This window comes from Capricornis sumatraensis, chromosome 14 (genome assembly GCF_032405125.1).
Source record: "Capricornis sumatraensis isolate serow.1 chromosome 14, serow.2, whole genome shotgun sequence".
Classification (NCBI taxonomy): domain Eukaryota; kingdom Metazoa; phylum Chordata; class Mammalia; order Artiodactyla; family Bovidae; genus Capricornis; species Capricornis sumatraensis.
In genome coordinates, this window is record NC_091082.1 from 36486701 (window position 1) to 36513403 (window position 26703).

Genomic DNA, 26703 nt, shown 5'->3' on the forward strand with positions numbered 1-26703 from the left:
ATCACAGCAGGCCACACCCCCTGCAGACAGCCCCCCAGTCCCCATTCAATGAGGCACTCCTCAGAGCATCTTTACTGAGGCCACGGTAGCGGCCCGGACAGCCGGGCCTGCGGCTTGTGAAGCTCCTATTCCAAAGAGAGGAGAGACAATAAAAAGCCAACAAAGAAGCCAGACAGTGTGAAGGACGTAAACAGGGTGAGGGAAGAGAGAGTGGCTGCGGAGGCCCCACCAAGGAGGCGTCGTCTGGAGTGAGAATACACCGGTGCGAGAGGGAGCCGGGAAGACGGCTCCAGGCAGAGGGCGCCGTGAGTGTGGGGCAGGCAAGGGCTTCTTCTGGGATCAGGAAGGGGCCAGGTGGCCAGAGCAAAGGGGGCAGGGCTGGAAGAGGCCATGAGAAGGCTCTGACTGAGAGCCACAGGAAGCCACTGAGGGGTTTTAACCAAAAACGGGACACGATCTGATTTGTATTTTAAAAGATAATTCTAACAGATAAACCAAGTGTGGCATGCACGTACAATGGGATATTATTCAGTCTTAAAAAAAGTGGAAATTCTGACACAAGCTCTAACCTTGAGAATATTATGCTAAATGTAATAAGCCAGTCACAAGAGGACAACTACTGTGTGAATCCACTTACCGGAGGTACCCAGAGTACTCAAGTTAGTAGAGACAGAAAATAGAATGGTGGTTGCCAGGGGCTGTAAAGGGAGGGAGATGGGGAGTTATTCTTCAAAGTGTTTTGAGTTCCCGTTTGGGAAGATGAAAAAGTTCTGGAGACAGACTGTGTTGACGGTTACACAATAATGTGCATGGAATTAATGCCCCCGAAGTGTACACTTAAAATGTTAAAAATAGTAAATATTATGTTGTATATACTTTACCACAATAAAAGAAAAACATTTTAAAGATAATTCTGCCTGCTGTGAAGAGGATGAACAGCAGGGTTGGGGCTTCAGAGAGGAAGCTCAGAGACCTTGGAAGACTGAAGTATTGAGGGCAGCCGTTCATTCAGGACTTGGCCGTGGACTGGACTGGGGAGAAGGGGAGGGACAGGTCAGTATGTTTGAGACCTAACAAGTGACAGTAACAGAATACGAAATGGAGTAACTAGAAAGCATTGCAAAATAAGCTGTGCTAGGGTAGTATTCCACGTTTTCATTTTCAGAATTGTCTTTAACATTGTTGTATTTATACAATACATCTTTTTTTTTCAGCAAGGTCTTAAAACCCACACAGAAGGCCACTTACAGCTCCAGGCACTTACAAGTCCAGCCTGTCTGAGCTCGCAGGACGGTGCATCAGACCCCTGTCCACAGGGCTGTGTTCCAGTGGGTTTGATTCAGGAGCTGACTGCCCACTCTCACCTGACAATAGAGGGGAATAAGTCCTGTTCTGAGCACTGGAAAACATTAGGCACCCTGGCAGGTGCTTTAGGAAAGTAATCTTATTGAATTCTGGAGATCACTGTATGGGGCATGGACTACAGTCCCTATTTTACAAATAAGAGAGATGGTGAGCCTTTCAGAGGTTGATTAAGCTGTGAATCTCTGCCACCTACAGCTAGCAGAATGGGTCCTGCCCACCAGGCAAAAGCAACTATCTCCCAGTAGCCCAAGGTGGATTCTTTTTCATTTTAACATTTATTTACTTATTTATTTGGCTGGGTGGGTCTTAGTTGCCACATGCAGGATCACTTTAGTTGAAGCATGAGGAATCCTTTTTTATTTTTAGTTGAGGCTTGCAGGGTCTTCAGTTGTGAACTCCTAGTTGTGGCCTGTGGGACCCAGCTCCCAGACTAGGGATTGAAGTCGGGTCCTCTGCATGGGAAGCGCAGAGTCCCAGCCCCTGGACTGCCAGGGAATTCCCAGTGGATTCTGAAGGCAAGGCAGAGGGGATGGACACTGAGCTACCTCACAGCAAAGGAGGAAAGAGGTGTGGAAGGGGTCTCATCCTGAAATGCTCTGGGCCCAGTGGGGAAAGACAGGAATCAGGGGTCCTGAGGGCCTGGGTCTCCTCTGATGGGTGTGTCTGGAGAAGCTGTGCTGCCCTGGCCTCAGGGGCCCTCCAGGGCATCCCCCTATGAGGTGGGCTCGGGGAAGGTCAGTGGACAAGGACCAAAGGTGGATGGAAAGCATGTAGGCTCAAAGTCCTCAGCTTCATCCCCAGCTCAGCTCTCCAAAGCTGTGTGCTCTGGGGCTGGTCATTTCCTATTTGTAAGCTCTAGGTTCCTGCGTGCAAAGAGCATGATAACAACATCTGCTTGGAAGGGTTGTGGTGAGGAGCAAATTAGATAAAGTATTCGAACATTGTTTTCAATGTAGATTTGTCTGTTTATTTGGGAAGGCCTGGGAGGCTCTATTATGGAGGGCAAAAGGGAACAGCTAAGCTTCCCCACCACCACCAGCCTTGGCACTGCCAAGGGATTGGGAAGGACTTTTTGAATCATGTGTGGCCTGCAAATACTACTTCTTATTAAGAATTCCCTCAGTTTATATCCGTTTTTTGGTCTGGGATAGAGGATTATCTTTTAAAGCCCAGGCTCCCAGTTGCCTCCTCAGTGACCCTGACTCACTCTGCCAGATGGAATGATTCCTCCTTTTTCATGCCACGTCGCCCATGAATATGCTTTATTATTGCACGTTCTCCATAGAAAACTGCTGTAACCACATTGTAAACATTCACTGTGGCTGCTGGATCTAGGTTCTACGAGAAAGGCACCCCCAAGAGCAGAGTGCAAGGCAGGTGCTCAACCAGTACTTTTTGAACAAAATCAAGACACTGACATATTCCAGCAAAGAGTCATAACATGTTTCATTATTATAAAAAGTATATACATATACACACAATGGAATATTATTTAACCATAAAAAGAAGGAAGTCCTGCCATTTTTGACAACATGGGTGGACCTTGACGGCATTGTGCTAAGTGAAATAAATCAGAGAAATACAAGTACTATATGATCTCTCTTATACATGGAATTTAGCAAAACAAAATAATGACTCATAGATATAGAGAACAGATGGGTAGTCCCCCCACCAAAAGTAACCTGATCATAGATCACAGAATATTTAGGAAATACATGAGACTGGGGAGAAGCAGGGAGTAATCTGTTTTCACAGCCTCCAGTGATCATGTTGGTAAACATTAACCTGTATTTCCTTCCAGTCGTTTTTTTCCTAGATAAGCTGTCTTTACATTATTATAAAATCACAAATTACATAATAATTTTGTAATCTGTAAATGCCATTTTTATGTCTGGTCTCTTTCAACATTATAACAGTTACAATATTTCATTCTTACATTGCAAGGTCATTTTTCATTGTTTTTTTCCCCCACTTTACTCTGTTCTGGACTATCCATTTATCCAAAAATCATATTTCCAAAATACCAATATAAAGAATTAATGTCTCAAAGCTTTCAAAATTGCTTTATCAAGAAACCTTGTTTTTATAAACTGAATCTTATGTAGAACTTCAATATTCGAAGAGATAGTATTTTATTCAAATAAAATCGCTTTCAAAGTCAAAGGCCTAATATTTGTTTTTGATAACATCAGTTGACATGCACACTAAGTCTATTTAAATAAAGACAAAATTGGAGCCTAGGGATGTATTACAGCCCCTGAGGGGCCGCAGAATCACAGAACCCTGATCATCCAGGCATCCTGTGGTGGCTCCACAGAGAAGGAGGCAGACCGGCCAGCTCCCCAGGAGCCTGCCTGTTGGGTTTCCCTCCCCATGCCCAGATGTGCCCACTGCGGTTTTCCAGGCAGTCCCAGGTGGTGGTGGCATAGTCACTAAGTCGTGTCCGACTCTTGCAACCCCATGGACGATAGCCTGCCAGGATTTTCTGGCCGTGGGATTCTCCAGGCAAGAATACTGGAGTGGGTTGCCATTTCCTTCTCCAAGGAGCTTCCCTAATTCCATCAAGTGAGCCCAGGGAAGTGGTGTCTCTAAGGGACCCCGTCTGCCTCTCTAAGGGACCCCCGTCTGCCTCGACACTACTTAGGGTGACTTGGGGGACTGACTTTAAACAGAAGTAGCCACTTATCTCTGATTTTCCAGGGCAGAGGAGGGGTTTTTGTCCCCCCCCCCCCACTCACAGCCTGAGATCTCCGTGTTGTCCCCATTGTGCTGTCTGCTCTTAGTCTGTGGTCAAATCTCCCTGCAACCTTTCTGCAGGGAGAAGGAAGAGAAGATGGTATATTTCCTCGTGTCTCTGTGTTTGGGGAGGAGACGGGCTATGGGCAGAGGCCTCTGTTGCCGGCTGGCGTAAGGGCAGAGCACACAGTTCCCACTTAAGTGACCTGAGGACGCCAGCAGAAATAAATATGGCAGAGGTGTACAAAATACGGCTGTGCCTGCCTCTATTTTTTTTTTTTTTTTTTTAATTTTAGGCTCCGCCACTTAGCATGCAGGATCTGTTTCCCCATCAGGGATCAAACCGTGCCCTTGCATCGGGGGTGTGGCCTCAACCACCGGATCGTCAGCAAAGTCCCCCTAATTTTTTTTAACACAAAAACAAAGCAGTTGTTACTCAAATTGGATACTCAAATTCCTCCATCAGAAAACAGCAGCAAGTGATTAGCAAAGAGCTGATCGTTGAAAAGTAGCAGTTTTCTGGGATATTCAGCAAGCCTGTGTGTGCGCGAGTGATTGATCACTCACTCGTGTTCAACTCGTTGTGATACCTTGGACTGTAACCTGCCAGGCTCCTCTGTCCACGGAATTCTCCAGGAAAGAATACTGGAGTGGGTTGCCATTTCCTTCGCCAGCGGCTCTTCCCCACCCAGGGATTGAACTCGTGTCTGCTTTGGCAGGCGGATTTTTTACCACTGAGTCACCGGCGAAGCCCTCATTCAGCAAGCCTATACATGATTTATTCACACCTGGTAGAGTGAAAGCTGAAGTGAAATATGGGAATCCCAGATCAGAAAGGACAGAGCCTGGTCAAATCAGGCCAGCTGCCTTCTATTTGCCATTTATCTGCGTCACCTCACCTCGGAGCGGGTTCCCTTCCTGCCCTTGCTCTTGCTCACATTCGTTGGTGACCAGCGCCCTCTACTGGCAACAGGAAAAGTCTTTCTTCCTCCACAAATCGGCAGCGTTTTGTTGCTTGGCAGGTGCTGAGCAACAGAATCCCTTTCTGTAGGGTTGCCCTGCCTGCCCTGACTTCAACTATTCAAAATATTTGATAAAATATAAAAATATTTGATAAAATATAAAAGTATTTTATTTTGATAAAATATTCAGTTCCAGTCATTTTCCACAACCTTCAAAGGCACCCCAAGTCTACAAGCAAAGGTTTCAAAGGATATGCCATGCAATACACTGACGGATGGCAAATATACTTGGAATTCTGTTTGTTTCATAAAACACATCATATTAGGAAAGTAGTACATTCATTCATTCGGTAAATATTTTTTGAGCAGCTTTTATGTACCAGGCTTTAGCAAAACAAATATTTCTGCCCTGATGGAGCTTATCTCTATGGTAAGTGGTGGCAGGGGCGGCGGGGGGCGGACGACATGTAATAAACAAGCGAAATATATAGCATGAAATTGGTACTATGGAAAAGAACAGGCAGGAAAGAAAGATAGGGATGTCTGTCGGGGGAGGAATAGCTGCTATTTTAAATTAGAGAAGGGAGAGGCACACCTGTGGACAACCAGAGATAGAATGTTCCAGAGAGAAAGAAGTGAGTGCAGAACTGTGGAAGCAGTGTCTTTGGTGGATTCAGTTTGTCCAAGCAATAGCAAGGAGGCTGCCTTGGCTGAGAGGGAGCGAGGCAGTAGACAAGGTCAGAGCCGGGTGAGAGCGTAGACTGTGAAGGGGTTGCCAGGGATTGTTAAGTAAGCCCTTGGGCTTTTTAGTCAGAGGCCGATGGAGCTCTAAATAAATGAGTGATATCATTTGGGGTGCACACCCCCAAATATTTTACTGATAGATGTGTACAATTAACAATGTTCAGCAACTGTAGGTCTGCAGAAGAAACCCTTAAGATGAGCCCACTGTTTCCTTTCAGAGGCCCACAGTTGCTGGAGGTAATGTGAGCTGTCTGGAAAGATGAGAACTTCAACAGGCAGAGACCTGGCAGGCCTCCCTAGACTGTCATTTCTATCCTGGAAGTGTAGCAAGTGATCTAGCTGTAAACTGAGATATCCAAGCCCTGGGGGCCTTCTCAGTTCTGAATGCCTGTTTTTAGTATTTGTCTACACTCCCAAATCCTCACTTCTTTTCCTTACTACTTGTGAAGGAAAGGAGACCTGAATCAGACTTCTCCCCAGAAACAGGTCGACAGATGGCTGAGAGCGAGGACCTAAGTGACACAGAGCCACCTCCTCCATGTGCTAGTTCAGACACACAAGGAGCGTCATGAAGTTGAACAGTTGGCACCTTACTGATTTTGATCAGAGGCAGCCTAGAGTTGTTAACATCTGCTATTAAATCATTGAACTTTCTGGGAGGCACTTTTGGTTTAGAAAATCCACTAACAGGGACTGGTTCAGGGTGGTCAACTGAGGACACACACTGAACCCCTTCTTGCCAATTCCCACGGAAGTGATTAAAGGAATACAAGGAAGCTCTGTAGTACGAGAAATGAAGGGAAAGGTTAGTACCTCAAAATCAAACTGTGAGCAAGTAAGTAAAACTGAGTCAGAGAAAGGCAAATTCATAATCTCACTTATACGTGGAACCCTACAGAAAAAATCACACTCATTAAAAAAGAGAGGTTACCAGAGGTGGAAGGTGGGGAAGGGAGAACTGGAGGAAGATAGTTAAAAGGTACATACTTTTAGGATTAAAAAGTACTAGGCTGTGATAACCTATGTAAGAAAAGAATCTAAAAAAAAATGAATATATGTGTATGTATAACTGAATCTCTGCTGTACACACGAAACACCTTTAAATCAAGTGGTACGCAGGAAAGTTAAGAGAGTAAATCCTAAGGGTTCTCATCACGAGTATTTTCCCTTTTTTCTTTTTATTGGGTATATTTGAGAAGACAGAAGTTAGTTAAAACTATCGTGGTTATCATTTCACAAAATATGTAAATCAAATCATCATGCTGTATGTCTTCAACTTAAACAGTGATGTATGTCAATTATCTCTCAATCAAGCAGGGGGGATAAAGATTAAGCCATTGAAATGAACCCTAACAGAAGCCCATTACCATCCCACACGTGCACCAGTGAAAGCTGGACAAACCACAGCCACAAATCTCTCAGGACAGTCCGTCTCTGTGCGTTGTGAACCTCCTTACTTCCTTCAGTGCTTCAAGGGACAATTTCAGAATTATGTGGTTTTTTTTTTACTTTGCCAGTGAAGGTGTACATGCTGTGGGGAACAGGGTGAGAGCTGCTCACACTTCCACCCTAAATGAAGCAGAGCACAGCTTGAACTGGCAACTGAAGGGCATAACCATGCCAATCAGGAAAGGGGCACTGAGCAGCCAACTTCATGTTGCCACAACAGAAATGAGTCTCTGGACACGGCTGCCCAAATCTCACACACATGCAAGAACCTCTAACCTGACAAAGTAAATTTTCCACCAAATCTAAACTCTCCCCTTTCCCTTTTGAATGTGCTTTTTAAGATTTGCACAGGGGACTTCCCTGGTGATCCCGTGGCTAAGAATCCGCACTCCCAATGCAGGAGGCCCGAGTTGGGTCCTTGGTCAGGTAACTAGATCCCACACGCCACAACTAAAGATCCTGCATACCACAACAAAGATCAAACTGTCACAACTAAGAACTGGTCACAGTCAGATAAATATTAAAAATGTATATTTGCACAGGTACTCATGTAATTTGAAGAAAAATGATTTCAACTACCTGAGCCAAAAAAAACACCATGAATAAATACCCTTCAGATCCCCTGGTGAAGTACATCATTGACTGATGGTCCCACTGGCTGCCCCTCTGGATCCATAGATCCACCCCAACCTTTACTTCCAGGGGACTCTTTCTGCCCGACGGGTGCAGTGGGAGAGTAAGGCAGGCCTGTTCAGCAAGATGCTGGATTCCACAGATGACTGTGGCTTGAGAACTCTCCATGTGCTTGGCCCAACCTTCCTTGGACTGTAGTCCGAGATTCTTCCTACCTAACCCTCCTTTGTTCCCTCTCCTTCTATGGTAATCAAACCGACACCTGAAGCTTCTCCCCTGCCTTCCTCCTACACCAGTTCCCAGCCCCCAAAAATCCCCTGTATAGCTAATCCTATCCTAGAAGATCTAAATGTATGCACACGCAGACACACTAAAACACTGAGAAAGTATAAGGAAATCAATTTGAGGAATTAGAGGAAAGGTGCCCTTATGAAAAAGAAACAGAAAACATAGAAGACCCCAAAGCATACGCATACCAAATTTCAAGAGAACATATTTAAAAACAGAAGCAAGTAAGCATGGACTAATCTGAAAGAAAGATAGATTTTCTAAGGGAAAAGCCTAACTGTTTACAAATACAAGAGTGGTAAACAGCAGATTAGATATAGCAAAAATCAGGTTCCATGGAAACACAGAATAAAGGCAATAATCAAATAATAGGAAAATAATGGTGTAAAATTAAAAGGCCAGTCTTTAGACTGCAAAAAAGTTACCTAAGAAATATTAAGGAAGAGACCATACCTAGAAATAACATGGTGACATTTTAAAATTTAAAGCATAAATAAAAAGCAGTATCTATTCAAGGAAAAAAAATTCACATTAAGAAACGCAAAATCAGAATCAAAGGCTTCTCTACTGCAATATTATATCCCAGAAAACAATAGCAAGTATCTATTGTTTTTAAAGAAGACTGTAAACTAGGATTTGATATCCAGTCAAGGTTATCACATATGCAAAAGTAACAGAAAAACCCTGTCAGATATGTGAGGGTTCAGAAAGTGCACCATCCACCCACTCTTTACTGAAAAAAAAAAAGAAAAAAAAAAAAGGCAATTCCCTGGCAGTCCCATGATCTGGATTCTGCACCTCCACTGCTGAGGGCCTGGGTTTGAGTCCCTGGTCTGGGAACTAAGATCCTGCAAACCATGAGGCACAGCCAAAAGTAAATAAATAAATAAAGATAAAAAATGGAAAACAAAAATGTGCAAGCTATGTACACTCCCATATTAATTGCAGCATTATTTATAACAGCCAAGATATGAAAACAACCGAAGTACCCATAAATGGATGACTAATGAACAATATATTCGATGCAATATTATTTAGCCACTAACAAAGAATTAAATTTTGCCATTTTCAAAATATGAATGGATCCTGAGGGCACTTTGCTCAGTGAATTAAGCAAGATACAGACAAATACTATATGAGCTCTCTTACATGTGGAATCTAAAAAAAAAACAATTTTTTTTTTTTTAAACCCCATCTTCATAGATACAGAGAAATGACTGATGGTTGTCAGAGGCAGGGAGTACAGGGTGGGAGAAATAGGTAAACTATTTTTTTTTAGTTTCCGTGGGTCAAAGAAGACTTCACAAGAAAGTCAGAAAGTATTTAAAATTGAATGAAAATGAAAATATATCAAAAATTCTGAGATGGAGTCGAAATAGTGCTTAAAGAAAAACTCACAACTTTAAATATTTACACTAGACGAAGTCTAGTCAGTGACTTGGTACGTACCTTAAGAAGAAAAACAAAAAAGACCAAAGTAAACCCAAGCAAAGTAGAAGAAAGAATAAAGAGCAGAAATAAGTGAAATTAAAAACAATTAAGAAAAAGCAACAAAGCCAAAAGGTGGTTCTTTGAGAACAGATCAACAAACAATAAACTCCTACCTAGACTGATCAGGAAAAACAGAAATTACCAGTATGAGAATGAAAAAGAAATTACCACTACAGCGCCTACAGATATTAAAAGACAGAAAAGACTGTATTATGAATAATCTTATGTCCACAAATCATTGAAAGTACAACTTATCTAAAAGACACAAAATGAAACCCAAACTCTGAATAGCCCTATATTTATTTTAAAAATGAGCTATAAAAAAGCGTCCCACAAAAAATCTTCACACTCAGATGGTTTCACAATTCCATAAATCTAATAATGAAAAAGAGGGTAGTTAGACCCGGATTATGAAAAAGTCACCTTTAATAGCAAAAGGAATAACATTCAAGAGTCAACATTATACAGGTTATAAGCACTAGACTGTAAAGAAACAGAAAATCAGCTCTGATGAAATTCACTTCTTCTTCCCTTTTGAAGGCTTGGCAAATAAAGCTGGATCTATCTGCTCCTTTGCCAGTCCTCTGACAGAGAAGAGCCTTGCTGCCCGCTCCTGGAGAGTGCCTCCACACTTCAGTCCCCGGGCCAGGAGTTCACACTTGAGCTTCTCCAAGCCCAGCAACTCCATTTCTGCAACAGAACTGATTGCCAGTAAATCTAAAGTTTCCTGACTGATATCCTGAGAAAAAGAAAAAAAAAGAGAAATTTTAAGTCAGTCCATTCCTTTGTCTCTAATTAAAACTTTCTTCAACTGTCACTGACATCCTATTTTTCAAGAAATTTTCATTTAATATGCCATATCTTACTGCTGAATGCTAATAATCATGTTATTCTATACATGTTCTCAATTCAAGTAAACATTCATTTTTTTATCTATATACTTAGAAACAGGTATTCAGAACAACAACTTAAGTTATAAGATTCCAAAACAGATAAATCTTAATATGTATGAACATAACTTTTCTTTTCTGACTTATCCAGTAAAAATTCAAACAGCAAAACATACTTCACTTACCTCACCTACCCTTCCCACTATGACTGGAGAAAAAAGCAGCATCCTATAGAGGTTCATTTTAATGAGAATCCTATGCCTAAGAATCTACTGATATTAACCCCATCATCTTTCTAGAAAATATTTATTAGGCTGCATCAAGTCTTAGTTGTCACATATGGGACCTTCATCACTGTGGCATGAGGGATCTAGTTCCCTGACCAGGGATGGAATCCAGGCCCCTGCCCTGGAAGCGTGGAGTCTTAGGCACTGAACCACCAGGGCAAGTTCCCTAACCCCATAATCTTAAGCTTTCTATTCTAATCAAATAATCATGATTGTTAAAGTTCTCACTTTTTTAACTTGACAAATTTAAATGCTGTTCAAAAGACCTGCAATTGTTCTATCAACCAAGTAACTTTATAGACTTACACAAAATTAAATACTCTTAATGACGGATGCTCTGCCAAGAATGAAAGTGTTCATCTAGGGATTTTGGGTTGTTTGTTTTGTTTTTTTTTTTGCTGCACTGGTTCTTTGTTGCAGCACATCCGCTTTCTCTAGTTGTGGTGCCAAAGGCTTAGTTGCCCTCAGGCATGTGGGTTCTTAGTTCCCCAACCAGGGACTGAACCCATGTCCCCTGCATTGGAAGGGAGATTCTTAACCACTGGACCACCAGGAAGTTCCTCACCTAGGAGGTTTTTTTATTTAGGAGTTTTTTAAAAAACATATTCAGTTCAGTTCAGTCGCTCAGTCGTGTCTGACTCTTTGCGACCCCATGGACTGCAGCATGCCAGGCTTCCCTGTCCATCACCAACTCCCAGAGCTTGCTCAAACTCATATCCATCAAATCGGTGATGCCATCCAACCATCTCATCCTCTGTCGTCCCCTTCTCCTGCCTTCAATCTTTCCCAGCATCAGGGTTTTTTCAAATGAGTCAGTTCTTTGCATCAGGTGGCCAAAGTACTGGAACTTCAGCTTCAGCATCAGTCCTTCCAGTGAATATTCAGGACTGATTTCCTTTAGGATTGACTGGTTGGATCTCTTTGCAGTCCAAGGAATTCTCAAGAGTCTTCTCCAACACCACAGTTCAAAAGCATCAATTCTTTGGTGCTCAGCTTTCTTTATGGTCCAACTCTCACATCCATACATGACCACTGGAAAAAGCACAGCTTTGACTAGACAAACCGTTGTCAGCATAGTCAAAGGATAATAATTCTCTCAAAGTTAAGTTGTTCAAAAATACTGAACAACTCTATAGATAAATTCTTTATCTTTCTAGTTGATCTCTTTTTTTTTAAGGTTATTTTGTTAGACTTCTAGAGTGAATTTTGACTTCTTTATACATGGCCAAATCCTAACCCACTATGTGTTTTTGAAGAATCACACATGGCTGCACAGAGTTATTATGAATACAACAGCTACAACTACATCAGGAACAAAATTTCCACAGTTAAAAGCTCAAAGATTAAAAGTCAAATCAGGTTTTATTCTATTTTCATTTTTCTAAGACTTTGCTCAGGATAAACTCCTAGCACCATATGAGTTACGTAAAAGCTGACCATTCTTACAACTCCAGAGATGGTGTGAGGGTCAATTTAAAGCCCTTAGCTCAAAAAATTTCACTATCTCCCCTAGAAAGAGCAATATATGCATTTCTGCTTATTTCCTGGGAGTAGGGAAGGTGCTTTAAATAAATAATGGTAGCTTTTGTTTATCAAAGGAAGCCAAGTCAGGTTTCATCTGTCCTAAAAAGGAAATCATTAGACTGAAAAATAAACGTTAAAGATTTTTGCTGGAAGTCAGTCCATTGAAGATAGCAAATAACTATTTAAGGGAAAGCATGCATAATGAAAATAAGTTTTTAAAAAGCTGAGTGTAAGGCTTAAGATTTAATGATAAATTTAAAAGGAACTGCTCCCCTTCTGCAGGAAAGGTCTTCACATTCAACTGACAACTGTGTTCAAACAGTAACTCACCTGAGAAAGAAAAACTAACAAGAAATGTAGTGACAGGAAAATGAGCACATTTCATCAAATCTAAAAGTGCCATCTATCATAATGTGCCTTACTACTGCCTGTATTATTAAGAAAGAATAAATCATATCAAGTAAACTGTAATGTGATATATATATCCAAACTCAGAGATATTAAAATGCGAAAAATGTGCATCCTAGAATTGATGAAATATAGAACCAAGGACACCACCTAGTGGCAAAATAATACCAATTCCACAGCTTAAAAACAAAAAATCCAAGGATTTTTCTTTTGGGGGGTTGAGTGGGGGGAGATACGACAAGCTTCACTATCATCGACTTCTGATTATTAAACAAGCCTTTCCACTAAGCAGCTGATGGGGAAAAGCACATATTTTCATTTTAATGACCTACTGCAGAGATTAAATTGGCTTGGCTTTAACATGGAACTCTGCTCAGTGTTATGTGGCAGCCTGGATGAGAGGGGGGTTAGCGGGGGAATGCATACATGTGTTCGGATGGTTGAGTCCCTTTGTGGCTCTCCTGAATTTATCGAAACTGTTAATCGAGTATACCCCAACACAAAACAAAAGGTTTAAGGAAAAAAAACTGACTTGGCTTTAGACATCGCCTCTTAAAATTTACTCACCATGTTTCCTGACTGGCTGGCCTCCAGCTTGGCAACAGCAATGTTTTGCCTATCTTCTCCAGGTGCTCCCTTGGCAGCTCTTTCCCCATCAGCCATTTCTTTTGTTTCTTGCTCCGTATTCTGTCCAACTCCAGCTGCTTCCTTTTCTAAGGGTTCTTTACCCTCTGCCTCCTTTTTCTCCTGGGTGTTCTCTGTTTCTACAGCCCTCTTCCTTTCCATGTACTCCTGGGTAGGTGTCTCCCCCAGCTCAGCACACAAGTCTTCTGAAATACTGTTCCCAGAGTCAGTCAAAGGGCTCTGTGGTTCTTCTGGTGATCTACAGTCTGTACTCAATACTCTTGCCTGCTGAGAACTACTAGGAATTTCAGCTGCCCTGTCAACACCACCACAGCCATTTTGAGAAACATGAAAGCTCATTCCAGAAGTACTTGGTGCTTCTTCACTGTCGTCATCAGAGTTCTCAGAGCTGGACCCCTCTGCAGTCCCTAGTCCTTCCATGCCCATCCTATCAGAAAGTAATAGAAAGATTTAATGCCATTTACAGCTTCAACTTGAAAATAGAGAGACTGCAGTTAGTCCAGGAAACAGACTCTGAATAAGGATATCTGCTAGATGGAGATGGAGAGCAGGTAAGTTTCAGAACAAGATATCCCAAAGGTATAAACAGAACGAAAAAAAAATTTCCGGGAGACTGAGAGCAACATTCCAAAGATCCTAAGGATCTCTCTTTAAAACATGTGACTCTCTTTAATTGATTTTGCTTAAAGGCTTTTTCCTAATATTGTATGAATTTTAACTGTTGGAAATTAGATAAAATAACGAACAGTTAAAAGAAAATCCAGTTTTATTCATAATCGCCCCAAACTGGAAACTACCCAAATGCCTAACAACTAAAGAATGGATAAACAGGTTGTGGTACAGCCATACCAGGCAACAACACTTGGCGGTAGAAAGGAATGAACTATCAATACATATAACACCATATATGGGTCTCAAAAGCACTATGCTAAGTGAAAAAAGAAGGCCCAGCCCTTCCTATAACAATGAAGGGCTGTGTCTTCTGGGACTATGTATGTTAATCCACCTCTTGGAACTAAATGTAATCTGCTACTTAGTCACTGAAATGCTGAAGACAGGGGTAAGAGGCAGGGTGACGGGAAGGGCTCTTGGCTAATATCTCCATTACCTAGAAGACAGTTTTAAGTTATAACCATGGGTCTGTATGTGCATTTTTATAAGGTACCTATGTTTATTGTAGACAAGGTACACTATTTTACAACATCAAGGCTTTCTAGATGTCCAGAGGTGACAATGTACGATAAAAATTAGAGCTGCTGAATTAACCAATCTGTAAATATTTTTGTTATAATTGATTAAACAAACAAAACAAAAAACACCTTGAACATGGATTAAACCGTCTCTGAGGAATATATGCCAGGCAGGAACAGAAGGAAGGGAGGGATGTACGTGGATGTGTTCATATTTTTATTTTGATGATAACCATTGATGTGTGGAGCACAAGCTGGAATCAAGATTGCCAGGAGAAATATCAATAACCTCAGATATGCAGATGATATCACCCTTATGGCAGAAAGCAAAGAAGAACTAAAGAGCCTCTTGATGAAAGTGAATGAGGAGAGTGAAAAAGTTGGCTTAAAGCTCAACATTCAGAAAACTAATATAGATCATGGCATCCGGTCCCGTCACTTCATGGCAAATAGATGGGGAAATAATGGAAACTGTGACAGACTTTATTTTTGAGGGGCTCCAAAATCACTGCAGATGGTGACTGCAGCCATGAAATTAAAAGACACTTACTCATTGGAAGAAAAGTTATGACCAACCTAGACAGCGTATTTAAAAGCAGAGACATTACTTTGCCAACAAAGGTCCATCTGGCCAAAGCTATGATTTTTCCAGTAGTCAGGTATGGATGTGAGAGTTGGACTATAAAGAAAGCTGAGCGCCGAAGAATTGATGCTTTTGAACTGTGGTGTTGGAGAAGACTCTTGAGAGTCCCTTGGACTACAAGGAGATCCAACCAGTCCATCCTAAAGGAAAGCAGTCCTGAATATTCATTGGAAGGACTGATGCTGAAGCTGAAACTCCAATACTTTGGCCACCTGATGTGAAGAACTGACTCATCTGAAAAGACCCTGACGCTGGGAAAGGTTGAAGGCAGGAGGAGAAGGGGATGACAGAAGATGAGATGGTTGGATGGCATCACCGATTCAATGGATATGAGTTTGAGTAGGCTCCAGGAGTTGGTGATCGACAAGGAAACCTGGTGTGCTGCAGCCCATGGGGTCACAAAGAGTCAGACATGACTGAGTGACTGTACTGAACTGATTGATGTGTGTGCATCTCTTGGCTGTATTACAGGAATGCACTGTTAAGTAATTCTGTGGAAACATACCTCTTTGCTAATACTTTAACAGTTTAGATCTGATAACGAATGCTCTTAGAAGCATTAAAAAAAAAAACAGAAAGAGATGCAAAAAGCTATATGACATTCTAGAAAAAAAGAAACCATAGGAATAAACGTCAGGCTAGTGATCAGTGGTTGACAGGGGTGGAGATGGGGGGAGGAAAATTAACTGCAAAAGGACACAAAGGAACTTCTGAGGCTGACAAAAATATTCTACAGCCTGATTTTGGTGATGCTTACATAATTATGTATTATAAACTTTTCAAACCTTGAAGAACTGTTCAAAAAGGGTGAATTTTACTGTATATAAATTATATATCAATAAACCTGGCTTAAAAAAAGAGACCCACAGGAAATACCATTACATTTTCTCTCAGGAACATTTAATTTCCATTTCAGAAAGAACACAAAAAATTCTATGCTGGACCGAGTTAAATATTGTTTAGTTAGCAATTACCTTTCGGGAAGCCAACAAACAAGCCAAGATCCAACTCAACTTATCATCATCTAGAATCTGACCCAAGAGAACTAAGCTGGTAACCAGAGGACCAACTGGGAAGGGAGGAGGAACTAAGAGTAAAAGGGTTAAGAAAAAGTACTGCTGTGCTTTTCACCCACAAGAGCAAAAGTGATGAAGAGAGGTCTGGAAGGGTGACCGAAGACCTCAGTGATGACTATGAAAAACCAGAGAAAACAGGACAACTTGGAAACTAAAGTCATGGCTTCCCCCTGGAATTCTGAAAGTTACCTCTTTCAACGTCTAATAGTCAAGTATAAAGCTATTTTTTGTGTGATTTTTTCACTGAAGGCAAACAAACTGTCCCTTAGATTCTATTAATGGCACTTATGGCAGAAACCATTACTAATGTGTATAATGTGAGAATCACTGAAACCTGATCTGAAATACTCTGGAAAATTTCTGAGCTTCCATTAGACTTTACTTAAAAGTGTGTTTATACCAGATAAGACAAGGAAGAAATATAGTAGGTAAGTTTCAGAACAAGATATTCTAGAGGGATAAACAGAAAGAAAAAAATATTTTTATTCAGTCCTCAAAGATCTATTTGGAATGAAAATGAACGCACTTACCAAAAGCATTTCCTTTTCCCTGTACTGGCTCCTCCGTCTGTTTTTGATTTGTTTGGCCGTTTCCGACTCTCACCAATTTCTGCCGATACCATCTTGCTAGAGGCAGCCTGCATGCCTAGCCACAAATTTTAACAACTCAGTTTCTACTATCAGGACTAAGTTTAATTAAAGAATTTAAAAATAATCTGGATTGCAAAAAGAGCTGCAATCTAAAGCTCTAGATTTAAATTTCTCAGCGTACCAAAATTTAATCCAGTTAAAATGAGACTAATCTTAAATTTACAGATTTAAAATAACCATTTTGGCTCTTACACCAGATTTTTAAAGCACTATGTCCAATTTGTAACTTTGAAGCTTACAGATCCATTCCTAACACTCCTCAAACCTAACAATCGACCCCCTTATGCCCCTTATGCATCCCCTTATTTGTATACAGCCATCTTTCCCCTATTATGTTATAGCCCTTTTGATGGAAAAGACTCATCCTTATCCAACTGAATGCACTGAGTCCTAGCATAATGCTTTTGATGCTAAAACATAAAAACTAAGAATAATCATTCCCATTAAAAACCATTTAATAAAAAGGGGACCTAAAACTGAAAGCAAATATGTGGGAGTCTTGGTACCTCCTGAAAACTTAGCTTATTCCCAGGAAGCACAAAAAGCATTCTTACCTGGGGCCCATGAGCCCCCAGAGCTCAGGGATCAACTATGTCAAATGTTGTGTGGATATGTGGGTTTTTCCCCTCCATGTAGTAAGGCAAACTGTGTTCATTACTGAGTGGAGAAATTTCATAGCTTCATCAGATTCTCATAAGTCTATAACCTAAGAAGGGTCAAGAATTGCCCTTGGAGTGGAACAGCTGGCTTCCAGGATGCCTGCAGATGGCACAAAGGAACCCTCCTCCTCACCTTTGAGGACGGAATCCTCCAGGCGCTCGGCCATCTCATGGCACTGCTGCTGGTAGTCGGGGCTGGAGAAGCAGTGCCTGGGTTCTGCAAGCTTCCGCTGCAGTCGTTCCAGGCGCTTTTGCTCCTTTTCAGCTTCTCGCTCGGCTTGTTGTTTTACCCATTCAGCCATTCTGGGGATGGGAAAGAGGAGACGTAACTAAATGGCTAAATTATACACACATACATTTATATAGGTAACACCCCACCTATACAAATTATTGCACTCTTATTCACCCTGTGATAGTCCCTCAGAAAGGTGTGCCATACTTACTAGTATACTGTTATGGACTTGACTAAAACCCAAAGATAATTATTCAGTCATGGAAAAGGTTAAGTCTGGTAACAACAAATTAGAGCATAAGTATTTTAAGTTTACATTTCTGATATGCGTGGTGTGTGTGCCATCACTGTCTCTTTAAAAAACAAAAAACTACGTCTCTTTAAAAAACAAAACAGGTGGGCATCTTACGCTTTTTCATGATTGACATCTCGTAATCTCCTTCCACTGAGATCCCGGCAAGCCTCTCGATTGGTTGTCTTTTCAATCTGAGCACCGAGTGCTCGGAGCATTGAGCCAAAACCTAAACAAATGTATTTGAAGAAAGTAGGTTAAAAAGTATTCTAAGATGGTCAGTTCTAATGAGGTGGATGAACTGGAGCCTATTATATAGAGTGAAGTAAGTCAGAAAGAAAAACACCAATACAGTATATTAACACATATAAATGGAATTTAGAAAGATGGTAATGATGACCCTATATACAAGACAGCAAAAAAGACACAGGTAGAACAGACTTTTGGACTCTGTGGGAGAAGGTGAGGGTGGGGTGATTTGAGAGACTAGTACTGAAACATGTATATTGGCATATGTGAAATAGGTGACCAGTCCAAGTTCGATGCATGAAAGAGGGCACTCAAAGCTGGTGCACTGGGACAGCCCAGCGGGATGGGATCAGGAGAGGGGGACACATGTATACCCGTGGCTGATTCATGTCAAGGTGTGGCAAAAACCACCACAATACTGTAAAGTAATTAGCCTCCAATTAAAATAAATAAATTTTTTTAAGTATTCAAGGATGGATAAAAGCCGAACTTGTGAAAAGAGTACTATTATATTATAAGATTATCATAAGAGTAAAGGTGATCTCTACTTTCTTTTCAGTTTTAAAGGAAATGCACATCAAGATTCTAACCCAGGTAGCAAAGGGTTAGAATAAATGATAAATGTGATTCAATCTTGTGCTTTTCACACTTTCTCTTATTTTAGAGGGCTATACCTAGTACAGAAATCCCCAAATTCCACAATTAAGAATTTTACAAACTATATGATGAGATTTTGCAATAAAGCAATTTTCATCTGTCACTAGCTGACACAAAAAGCTTCATATTGACAGAATTTCAAACAGCAGGATGACTGTAATCTGAGATGTTAGTTCTTTGAAAACCAAACCAAGGACATGGAAACAACCTAGATGTCCATCAGCAGATGAATGGATAAGAAAGCTGTGGTACATATACACAATGGAGTATTACTCAGCCGTTAAAAAGAATTCATTTGAATCAGCTCTGATGAGATGGATGAAACTGGAGCCGATTATACAGAGTGAAGTAAGCCAGAAAGAAAAACACCAATACAGTATACTAACACATATATATGGAATTTAGAAAGATGGCAATGACGACCCTGTATGCAAGACAGGAAAAAAGACACAGCTGTGTATAACGGACTTTTGGACTCAGAGGGAGAGGGAGAGGGTGGGATGATTTGGGAGAATGGCATTCTATCATGTATACTATCATGTAAGAATTGAATCGCCAGTCTATGTCTGACGCAGGATACAGCATGCTTGGGGTTGGTGCATGGGGATGACCCACTGAGATGTTATGGGGAGGGAGGTGGGAGGGGGGTTCATGTTTGGGAACACATGTAAGAATTAAAGATTAAAAACAAAAAAAAAAGATACTTAAAAAAACAAAACAAAACAAATGAACAAAGAATTTCTACAAAAAGGACAAAAACAATGAAGAAATAAAAAATTGTGAAAGGAAAAAAAAAAAAAAAGAAAGAAAACCAAACCAAGTCACCACAAATTTTGAGAAAGCCTAAAAATTATATGTTAGTCCATCAGGAGAAATACCAAGAATTGTTCATATTCAGTTTTTGCTCTTTTAGTTTGTTTTCTCTCTAAAATGAGTTACTACAACCATGACCTTAATCTACCTCAATCTGTAAACAGTTGTATTTCATAAAGTGACATCAGACTTCCCGTGGAACTAGAATAACCAAACAAAATGCTGAGAACAGCAAAAGGAGATTTGATTGTTCTAACACTCATCAGCAAACTGGACAGAACAGCCATCACCTCTCCATCTAATTCTCCCCAAAGACTGAGAGCCTAGGGTGCCTAAGAGTGATCTCGCTGGGCTAGAGAAGGTGGGAATTTTATCATACTGTATCTTCCCCAAAAAGAATAAAAGAGAAAATATTCAAAACTAGGTAAATTAACAAAGGACTTCATAAGATAAACCAAGGCTGGTACACTACAGATTCCAAGGAGTTTGTTAATTTAATACATCTGGCCACAGAATGCAGATATATTACTACTAAGCCGTCAACATTCACGTCCTACCTCCTTTTCCACCACAAAGTCTTGGTTCCAAACTATAAACAGCTCCATGCTGCACTGTGTCACTGGTGTTAACAAGTGATCCATTGCACTTCACAAAGAAGCATTCCACTGGAACAACCTAGAGACAAATGAGGGGTTCTTTCAATGCTGTTTCTGAGACAAGTGTTTTTGCAGGAAGGGACCTAGCTTATTTTTTATTATTTCAGTTACAAGGAGTTAGTAGATATGATAAATTAATATCTGCTGAATTGAAAAAAAATGAAAACCACTAAAAGAAAAAAGTCATTTTATATGATGTATTCTAGGTACAACTTTTTCCTAATACCTACCTAATCATGATATAAAGAACTTTTTGCCTCTTGGGTGAAAATTAAAACTGCTCTTTTTCATTCTCTAACAGGAAATAGGAGTCAAGGTGGAAGATTACAGGGGCTCAGATCTATTAACTCTGACGGTCCCATTTCCTCTGACTTAAAAATAATACCAAGTTGAACATTGAGTGGTCCCAAATTTAAAACTGACATCTTGAAAAGTGTAGACAGGGATAAGAAGAGGGGAGAGGAGGAGACAAAAATATGGTTTTTAATACTCTTACATAAGCTTTAACAGTTTTAGAATCAGCTGGCAGTTGGTAATTAATCTCTTCTGCCAGCCTCTCCCTGAGTTCCAGCCAATCTCTGAAGAAGCCCACATACCCCCCCAAACCCACTCTATGTATTTCAAAAAAATTCTCAGATGAAGTGATGAAAAGAAAATATAAATACTGTAAGGTTTTCTAAACAAGCTTCTTTTTTTTTAGCCTCAACACTTGGCATGCAGGATCCTGGCTCTCAACCAGAGATCAAACCCACACCCTCTGCAGTGGGAGCTCTGAGTCTTAACCACCGGACTGCCAGGGAAGCCCCTAAACAAGTTTCTGATGCCATAAAATAACACAACAGAGGAGTATTCTCCAAAGTTATATGGAACTTATAGAAGGTTATATCGGAGGTTGACAATTAAATCTGCAACATGAAGAATAAAGAGATCTAAATACAAACAGAAAGGAAAAAAGCATTTCTGGCATCTTCCTGAAGTGGAAACTCTGAACATTCATTCTGAGGCACACCACACAGCTATTTTAACGGGACCCATTCCTTCACTCAGCTGCCTGCTATGAGCATGGCACTTTTCAAGCGTTGGAATACTACCATGAATACCATAGTGAACGCAAATCCTGCCTCATGATGCTTATATTCTAGTGGGGGAAGACAAATTATGAACAAACATATATTACGTTTGATATAATTATGTAATTGACAAATTATATATTATGTCAAGGGGTGAAATCCAGGGTAAAGGGGATTAAGATATGTGGATAGGTGTGGTGCTAATCTAGTTAATATATATGGTCAGTCAGAGAAAGCAGAGAATTTAAGAAAGTGGGAGGATAAGCCATATGGTTGTCTGGGGGGACAGCATTCCAGAGGCAACAGCAAATGCAAAGACTGCAACACAGATGAGCTTAGAGTATTCAAGGAAGAGCAACACGGCCGACATGGCTGGAATGAAGTACACAAAGGGGAGTGAGTGATAAGGCCTTCAAAACCACTGTAAGGGTTCTGGATGGCACTCTGAATAAAACTACTGTAGAGTTTTAAACAAACTGAGATCAGTCATGCTTTTAAAGGATCACTCTGTTAAACTGTAAAAATAAGACTACAGAAGCAGAGAGATCATGGGGATAATCCAGGTGAGACATTTCTATGTGTACCAGGGCAGTAGCGGCAGAGTAGAAGAGAAATGTGAGATTCTGAGGACACTCTGAATGAAAATGCTAATGCTCTAGTGAAGGGAGTGTGCTCAATAGAGAAATTAAGATTCCAGAAGTTTGGTTTGACAAATGGAAAAATAGAGTTGGCACCTATTAAGAGGGAAAAGGAAATTTCAAAGAGAAAATCAGTCTCGTTTCGGATATTTTAGTGTGAGATGTTTATTACACAAGCAGATGGAGATGCCAAGCAGACCAGGTGTTATATAAGTCTGGAGTTTGGGGAAGAAGTCTGTGCTGAAGATTAACACTTGAAAGCTATCAGCACACTGATGGTACTGAAAGCTGTGAGTATGGACAAAACCACTGGGATGAGGAAGGGGCTCCTCCAACATGAGAGCTCAGGGTGATGAGGACGAAGCAGCAAGAGAGACTGGAAAGGAGAGGCCAGCGAGATGGAAGAGAACTGAGGGTGTCATATGCACAAGTGAGAGAAGTGTATTAAGGGGGGAATGGTCAACTGTGCAAACTGAGGCTGAGGCCAAGCAAGATGAAAACTGATCGCTGCATACTGCCACACAGAAGATACTGACCAGCATGACACAGAGCTGGTGAAGTGATGGGAACAGAAAAGCTGAACTAGAGTGGGTTCTAAAGGAGAAAAAATTATGTTCAAGCATATTTTTTTAAATCAAGAAAATCAGAGAAAATAAAGCAATAGCTGGAAGGGATGTGGGTTCATGTTTGCACACTGGTAGGAATGATCCACTGGTAGGAATGATCCAGGAAAAAGGGAAAACACTGGAAAACACAGGGGAGAAAGCACTAACGCCGAATAAGTCTTTCAGTAGGTGAGAACGAGGGGTTACTCTACAAAGTAGAAGATAACTGCAAATTACTTGTAAAATAATGACAGTTCATCCCCAGTAACACACAAGAAGGCTGAATATACAGCAGGTACCTACCAGAGCACTGCTGTGGGGAAAGGAAAATTCTGTCCTTACTGCTTGAATACAGAGTTTGACCTTGAGATGGAATAAGTCTTGGAGATTTAAAGAGAGAGGATGTGAGAGAGTAATCCAGGAGAGTGAAAAAGTGATGAACTGAGCTGTGCCTCTCAATCATTTTCATACCACGGTAAACACAAATAATATCTGGATGACACCCTGGGGAGTGTGAGCAAAGCTACTAAGGATGGGTTGAGATTCTGGGCACACCCAGGCTCTGTCCAGCTGCCCAAGGGCTATCGGGATCAATATTCTCAGCAGTCCTGCAATCCAGCGGATTTCTCTAATCCAAATGCAATTACAGTAGAATTGCCAAGCAACACTAAGGCTGGTGTATGTGAATTTGTCATGAGACATTAGTTCCCCTACCAGGGTCACTGCCTAGATGCCACTCAAAATAGGTGGAGAGCTGAATTTAGACTGACTGGCATTTTCCCAGGCAAATATAGTACCAGGAGAGAGGAAAGGAACTCAGGCCATATACAATGATGTGATTAACATGAAGGATGATTCTTGTCTATAAAATCCTGTTTACTTTAAAAAGCTGCAAAATTAAATGAGACAAGTAATATACCTTCTATATATTTAATGTTTATAAATTAAGAGCCACTTTAGTTTAATATTTTGTATATCCAATGAGTATGGTATTTCTAAAATCCTAAATAACTTCAAAAAACTTTAATATGAAGGCAGAAAGATTACACATCATACTTCATTTCTGAACAGAACCGCTTAGTCAGACAACTGATTACCAAAATTGCATTTTTCTATCTAAGATTCTTGTCAATTTTCTAGTAGGAAAAAAAAACAAAACAAAGAAAATTTAGAATCAATTTAACTGTTTTTAACCTTTATAAGGCATATCGAACACGAAGTATTATATGTGTCTTGGGCCAATCAGCCAAGGCCACCAGAGAAAAACAAAATCAAATTTCTTAACTCACTACAAGAGAGGGACTGCACACCAGAGGAATCATGAGGTGTCTCACCAACAAATAAAAACATACAGTTATAGGATTGGGGGCTAGGATGGAATTTAGATAAAATTTAAATGAAACAATGTTTTAAAAGGCTCACAATAGAGCAGGGCTGTGTGTATCAGGGACAATACCAGGTCTAGACTGTGAAGGAGATCCAGGCTCCTGTTTCCTTGGAAACTACAGAGCTAAAATAAATGTGCAATGTTGTGTCTAGAAACCCCTTAATTTGAGGCTCTGCACCTGGAAATCAAGAGTGCTTCTCTACATCAAAAAAACTTAGATTCTCAAGGCAAGAGTGGGATGCTTCTTACTGATACAACTTCAAACAGCAGTTTATTCTTATAATCTATGATTTTCAAGGTAAGGTTTCGAAAAGAATGAAAAAGAAGTAGCCTTTCGAGGAAATGATTTTTGACATTTCACCACTGCAACATGTCCTTAAGAGAAACACTTTATATTGACTTTGCAGCTGGCTCTATCTATGTCTGTTATCCCAGCCTAATGAACTGCTGGGCTGATTTTTCACTTCTTCAGGGAGAACTAACACCAACTTTATCATGTGTCAGATCAGTTTTATTTTAAAAGGCACAGGTGTGAAACTGCACTATTTTTATTTATTCCAGTATCTCATCAAATGCCCTTTTATAAGTTTTGTGGTTTTGTTCATACTTATTATGGCCATGCTTCTTAAGGATATGACTGAATTCATTCATTCATATTTCTTACTTCTTATTTTAAATTTTTTCCAAGACTCCTCATAATTAAGGTCTAAATTTTTCTGGTCCCACTTTGGATGAACTGTCAATGAGTTTGAAAATGGTACTCATGAGATAAGAGTTATTTTCAAAGATATTAAAATCCACCTATTTTGGAAAAGATTTCCCCATTCAGATGGCAAACTGATGGAAACTGTCAGTTCTGACAGCAGTTAAACTGGACTGAAGTATAGGAAGAAAACAGGAAACTGAAAACTACACGACTGGCAAACAGACACTGCTTCTTCATGGAACCAGTCCAAGTAAAGATGTGGTTTAGACTGCAGTGTTAACATGTGTTAGGCTCATAAATTACAACCAGAGAAAGTCTAGGGAAACACGGAGGAGGTGTGCTTATAAAGAAAAATAGAGTAAGAGGTCAAATGTCAAAATTAAAATTAGATTCAAGGAGAGCATCTAATTCTTTAAATAACATAACAGGTTTAATATCTTATAGTTGGTAAAAGCTTGCTTACGTCATAATTAAGTAAACTACACATATGTAACTTTATAAGTTTTTGAAAAATACGCCTGGACAAATAAGAGCATCGTATGATTAATGAAATCGTCTAAATGACAGGCCCTAAGATCATGCTCTCGACAGGGCCTATGTGAGTGCTTGGCCACGACCAGTGACCAGAAGGATCCACTTCGTTCCCAATCATCCTTTGGATATGACATACTTCTCTAGGATGGAGCTAACAGGGCTGTGTTATCAATGGACAAAAATGTACGTCACATAACCGTAGAGTGAAAGTAAGGAAGTGAGCCTTAAAAATCATCTGGGCCAAATGCCTCCTTTACGGATGAAGAGAATAATACCAAAGGGTCTGTTAGTCCAGACTGAGGGCCGGACTATAGCGCCTGTGAGCAGAAGGGTTTTTCTCCCTTCTCTGGGACAAAACCATCACAAAACAAAAGCGACGAAAGCGCTCATTATCAGTTTGAAACTGAGGAACCCTCAGCCTCAAAAACTGAAAAACCCCCAAAATAGACCTCCCCCCCGACACACCCTCACCGCACCTATTCCTGCCCCTGACCTCCTCTGTCCTCTTCTTTCCAGGAACCACAAACCTCACCTGATCTTTGCAGTGTCGACAGATAAAATCTCGTACGGAGCACGGGGCCGAACTACACCACACCGCCTTGCACCCGAAGCCAGGGCCCCGAAGCCACACCAGTGCCGCCGTCTCCGCCATCTCACCCAGTCGCGGAACCTCGACACTCCCAGGAGCGCTAAGAACCACCACCTACCCGGCGTATCTTGATGACGTAAGCTCGTTCACCCAGCGCCCCGCCCCTCCCCTGGGGACAGTCACGTGACCTGAAGCAGCGGAGCAAAGCTGACTGGGGGAGGGGAACAGGAAGGGCCTGGCAGAGGCCGATAAGAAGGCAGCGCACCGGGGCGAGGCGTTGCTAAGAGAAGTTGCTAGGGCGGGGCTCGAGGGACTCTCTATAAAAGGCTGGCGCGGGGTTAGGTTTCCAGCGTTCTGGCTATAAGCGATAAGGAGGTAACTGAGTACTTCCTTGTGCCTCAATCTTTGGACCTTTCTCTCCTATCTGTGTAGTTATTTTTGGGTCACAGGGAATCGTGGCCTCAGAAGGCGCTAATCCCTGGGGGCTTGAGAAGGGAAACTGCAGTTGCGGAAGCGGTTTTGGGGGGCTGCTTCCTCGGCTCTGGGGAGCTCCCCCACTCTAGGGGCAAGGGAAACGGAGGTGGGGAGGTTTCTAAACAACAGCTCTGGGCGGGTTTTTCCTCCAGGTTTACTAA

General features: G+C 41.0%; 1 protein-coding gene across 1 annotated transcript; it reads right to left on the reverse strand.

The window, feature by feature from the left end:
* Positions 1 to 10013: 10013 nt before the first annotated feature.
* SDE2 (SDE2 telomere maintenance homolog) lies at positions 10014 to 26131 on the reverse strand. The gene is made up of 7 exons (XM_068986342.1): positions 26012 to 26131; positions 20441 to 20558; positions 18282 to 18393; positions 17774 to 17943; positions 16862 to 16976; positions 13345 to 13849; positions 10014 to 10407 (listed from the first exon to the last, which is right to left on the reverse strand). Exons 1-7 carry the CDS (start codon positions 26129 to 26131, stop codon positions 10186 to 10188), a joined length of 1362 nt encoding a protein of 453 aa, XP_068842443.1. The 3' UTR covers positions 10014 to 10185.
* Positions 26132 to 26703: the final 572 nt, after the last annotated feature.